General features: G+C 40.7%; 1 protein-coding gene across 1 annotated transcript; it reads left to right on the top strand.

The window, feature by feature from the left end:
- Positions 1–3159: 3159 nt before the first annotated feature.
- On the top strand, positions 3160–4932 carry LOC145807242 (uncharacterized). Its single transcript, XM_082905194.1, has 3 exons — positions 3160–3164; positions 3257–3443; positions 4330–4932. Exons 1-3 carry the CDS (start codon positions 3160–3162, stop codon positions 4930–4932), a joined length of 795 nt encoding a protein of 264 aa, XP_082761320.1.
- Positions 4933–5225: the final 293 nt, after the last annotated feature.

Below are 5225 nucleotides of genomic sequence, written 5' to 3' on the forward strand. Positions count from 1 at the left end.
CAAGAGGATTAAACCATTAAGCATGACCTCAATCTCAAGCTTAAAGGATCCCAAGCTTGAAACAACTCTCAAAAGCAAATGAAAAAGTGAAGCAAAGAGGGAGGTTGCAAAGATTATAGTGCTGAAATGGGGTGAAAAACAACACCAAAAGATGTTATCAACTCAAGCAAGAGGTGTCTAAGAGCCTAAAACACCAAACTTGTGAAGACACGCACACTAGAAGCATGCAAAACAAGACTTAAAAGCACCAAACAGCCAAAGCAGTGGCAACATAGCTCAAAATAGAGTTCAAAACATGCTGGACTTGAGCCACAAAAGCCTAAAACGTTAAGCTAATACACAGGGCTAACTAGGCATGCAAATAAGACACAAGGAGGGGAAGGCTAACCCCTCCAATTTTGGACTTCAGGATGAGTTTTTTGCCACTAAAAAATCTCTGAAATTCAGTGATTAAAAGGCCCAAAAAAAGTTGGTTTGATAGTGGTGAGCAAAGGTACAAAAGCTTTACAAACTAAGAAGTAAGAAGGGTGAACCACCCCTTAATTGAAAATGGCCTCAAACCACCACTTTTAGGCCACAAAAATGGAGCTTTTTACAATTCAAAAATAGGCCAAAAATAGTTGAAAAATATAGCACAACAAGTGTGCAAAACAAGTATAAAAGGAGAGTGTTATACCTCTTGAAGGGAAGACACAAATGAGGCAATAAATGAAGCCAAGACCACCTTCTAGAGCTCAAAAAGGGTCTCAAGTAACCTTATCCCAAATATAAGCAACTTTGGTTAAGGGTTTATAGGCAAACTTGAGGTGTATCTATGCTTGTATGCACAAAAGTTGAAGAGAGAGAGTGGGAGAGAGAGAGAGAGAAATATATATATATATATATATAGAGAGAGAGAGAGAGAGAGAATTTTGTTCTAAAATTTGTAACCTTCAAAAATGGGGAAGGAACCCCCCTATATATAGAAAAACAAGCTTCGAGCTTAGAAACATCCCACCTTGCATGTGTAGGGAGATGTAGCTCAATGTGCTAACAGCTGGCACAACTGTCAACAAATATCTGGAAAAAGACACTGGTGGCCGTCAGCCACCACTGGTAACCGACCGGCCTCACCAATGGCCGACAACCATGAGCCATGGCCGACAGCCTATGGTGGTGGCCGACAGGTCACCACAAGTTCTAGGCTTCAAACAACAAGGTTTTGGTCCAAAATAACGCACAAAAGGGACAAGCTTTAAAGGCTCAAAGACAAGGCATTCCATTGAGGACTTCAGCCACTCAAAGTGAACATATCGAGTGCAAAAACGATGACGTCTAGGTCTTGAGGTCAGTCAAAAATGGGGTATCTACAGTTGCCCCTCTTTAACAAAGCTCGAAATCATGAAATGACGTGAGTGAATGTCAAAGCCCGAAAACGACCCATTTTGACATTGCTGTAAGACTTGGGCAAACAAACAAAATGCATATGTAGTTGGTTGAACCCAAGGGTTGCCTACGTATCCCGTTGCAGGGAATCAAACGAGCATAGTTCAGGAGGCAAGATGCGAATGATACACAATCTAATAAAAAAATATAAATGATATACAATGTAATGAAATAATCAAACCACAAGCACTGCAAAACCACAACTATCATAAAGGATTGGCGATGCAAATCAAACTACATTTTATATAGAAAAGGTGCCGGAGCACTTTAACCACAATTCTTGCGGAATAGGCGCATGCACATACAAAACTATGTTTTTCGTAGAAAGAGAAAGAGTAAAAGTAATTTGGTGGTATGATATAAGTGACGAATGACCTGCTGAGGAAAGATCGTGATCCTAAATGTTGAATGCAACAAAACAAAGTACAATGCAATGGATGCAATGGATCTAGTGAATAAAGGGGCATGCCAAACCACATCTTGCCTAGAAAAGGCATGGACACAAAACAAACCATGTCTAACACAGAAAAGGTGTCGAAATCCTGAGACCACAATTCTTGCAGAATAGGCGCATACACATGCAAAACTATGTTTTAACGAGGGAAAGGTATGAGCACATGCCAAACTGAGCTTAACATGGAAAGGCCGGTATGATGCAAAGAATGCCATGGACAACGTAGCAGATGAATATAGGTGACATACTCCAACCACGTTGGAATCGTGAGGGGAGGAAGATCAAATCCCAAACACGCTGAAATCGTGTGAAGAAGGGGACACTCAAACCACGCTGAAATCGTGAGAAAAGGTCCTAAGAAAACTACTAAGGGGCGCGTTCCACGCGTCCTGAGATAAATTCCAAACACATTGAAATCATGTGAGGAAAAGAACACTCTAACCATGTTGAAATCGTGAGAAGAGGTCCTAAGAAAACTGCTCAGGGTCCGCGTCCCACGCGTCCTGAGAAAAGTTCTAAACACGTTGAAATCGTGTGAGGAAAGGAACACTCTAACCACGCTGAAATCATGAGAAGAGGTCTTGGAAAAACCGATAAATTCCAAACACACTGAAATTGTGTGAGGAAAAGAAATACTCTAACCACACTGAAATTGTGAGAAGTGGTCCTAAGAAAAGCCAATCAGGGGCGTGTTCCATGCGTCCTGAGATAAATTCCAAACACGCTGAAATCGAGTGAGGTAAGGGACACTCTAACCACGTTGAAATCATGAGAAGAGGTCCTAAGAAAAGCCAATCAGGGGCGCGTTCCACGCTCCCTGAGTTAAATTCTAAACATGCTGAAATCATGTGAGGAAATGAACACTCTAACCATGCTGAAATCGTGAGAAGAGATCTAAGAAAAGCTAATCAGGGGCGCGTTCCACGCTCCCTAAGATAAATTTCAGACACGCCGAAATCGTGTGAGGAAAGGGACACTCTAACCACGCTGAAATTGTGAAAAGAGGTCCTAAGAAAAGCCATCAGGAGCGCGTTCCACGCATCCTGAAATAAATTCCAAACACGTTGAAATCGTGTGAGGAAAGGGACGCTCTAACCACACTGAAATCGTGAGAAGAGGTCCAAAGAAAAGCCATCAGGAGCGTGTTCCACGTATCCTGAGATAAATTCCAAACACGGTGAAATCATGTGAAGAAATGGACACTCTAACCACACCGAAATCGTGAGAAGAGGTCCAAAGAAAAACCGTCAAGAGCGCGTTTCAATTTAATTTTGCGGGGCATGGGGTAATCCCTCCACAATATTTGATCTCAGCTTTGAAAGCATATAAATTGTTACAAAAATGTTGTCAGGGGTATTTGTGTAGCATTTTGAATAGACAACAAGCAGATGTGTGTGTTGATACAATTCCAATTGTCTATGAGTTCCCGAATTTTTTTTCGAAGGAGTTACCAGGAGAGTTAGTGGATCGTGAAATTGAATTTACAATTGATGTAGTGTCAGGAACTCAACCTATTTCGAAAACTCCTTATAGAATGTCACCAGCTGAAATGAAAGAATTGAAGGTACCATTGCAAAGCCTACTTGATAAAGGGTTTATTCGCCCGAGTACCTCTCATTGGGGCACACCAGTTCTTTTTGTAAAGAAGAAAGATGGGATCCTTAGGTTATGTGTGGACTACCGGGAGCTCTATAAAGTAACTGTAAAGAGTAAGTATCCCTTGCTCAGAATCGATGATTTATTTGATCAACTCCAAGGTGCGCAAGTCTTTCGAAAATAGATTTGAGATTCGGTATCACCAATTAAAGGTAAAAGCCGAAGATATTGAGAAGACTGATTTTCGAACCTGATACGAGCATTATGAATTTCTGGTTTTGCCGTTTGGGGTTACCAATGCACCGGCAACCTTCATGGATTTGATGAATCGTGTTTTTAAACCGTATTTGGATGAATTCGTAGTTGTGTTCATTGATGACATCCTCATTTATTCAAAAAACACGGAAGCTCATGAGAATCATCTACGATTAATTCTCCAGACACTTAGAGAGAAGAAATTATATGAAAAATTGAAGAAATGTGAGTTTTGCTTATATGAAGTAGTGTTTTGGGGGCGTGTAATAAATAAGGAGGGTGTTTCTGTTGACCCATACCAGATCGAAGCTATTGTGAATTGGCCAACTCTTACGAATGTGGTAGAGGTGCATAGCTTCTTAGGTTTGGTCGGGTATTACCAGAGATTTGTTAAATACTTTTCTAAAATTGATGTGTCGCTTACCTAATTGACCCAGAAGGGTGTTTCGTTTGATTGGTCAGAATAGAAGGAGTCTACCTTTCCGGAGTTAAAGACAAGGCTAACTACAGCACCAGTTCTTGCTTTACCATCTGGAACAGAGGGATTTTTGATTTTTAGTGATGCTTTTAACAAAGGATTGGGCTGTGTACTCATGCAGAATGGAAGGGTCATCGTGTATGCTTCTCGCCAACTCAAGCCCCATGAAAAGAATTATCCCACACACAACTTAGAGTTAGCGACAGTGGTCTTTGCTTTGAAGATGTGGCGGCATTATTTGTATGGCACCACATGTGAGGTTTATACACATTATAAAAGCCTCAAGTATATCTTTACTCGAAAGGAGTTAAATATGCGACAAAGATGGTGGTTAGAGCTTATCAAGGATTATGATCTACAAACACATTACCACCCCGGTAAGGCTAATACAGTTGCGGATGCTCTTAGCCGAAAAGGTATGGGGAATTTGACAAGTTTGCTCACATGGCGGAGAGAATTGCTACTTGATTTGGAAATCATGGATATGGAAATTGTGCTACATGGTCAAGATGCAGTATTAGCAGCAATGTCAGCTCAACCGGCACTCATTGAAGAAATCAAACAAAGACAAATGGAAGATGACTTGCTGAAACAAATATATGATGAGATAGAAACAAGGCCAAGGCTTGGGTACACCTTTGAAAATTTAGTGTTAAAATTTAACGACAGATTGTGTATCCCAAATGTGCCAAAAATTAAGAGAAGGATTATGGCAGAAGCTTAAACATCTAAATTTGCATTGCATCCCGGTAATACTAAAATGCACCAAGGTCTGAAGCAAAATTTTTGGTGGCCTAGTATGATGAAAGAAATTGCAGAATTTGTTTCAAAATGTTTGCAATGTCAGCAAGTAAAAGCGAAGCACCAAAGACCAGCAGGTTTACTTCAACCTCTCCCCATCCCAGAGTGGAAGTGGAGACACCTAACGATGGATTTTATTGTTGGCTTACCCCGAACTCCCCAAGGTATGAACTCCATATGGGTTATTGTTGACAGACTAACTAAATTAGCTCATTT

The sequence above is a fragment of the Camellia sinensis genome, chromosome 14 (genome assembly GCF_055761805.1).
Source record: "Camellia sinensis isolate YWXY chromosome 14, ASM5576180v1, whole genome shotgun sequence".
NCBI classification, from domain to species: Eukaryota; Viridiplantae; Streptophyta; class Magnoliopsida; order Ericales; family Theaceae; genus Camellia; species Camellia sinensis.

Coding starts and splice junctions, on each gene's coding strand:
- LOC145807242 (XM_082905194.1), top strand. Junction 3,444..4,329: donor CTGAAATGAAAGAATTGAAG/GTACCATTGCAA, acceptor GTACTCATGCAG/AATGGAAGGGTCATCGTGTA.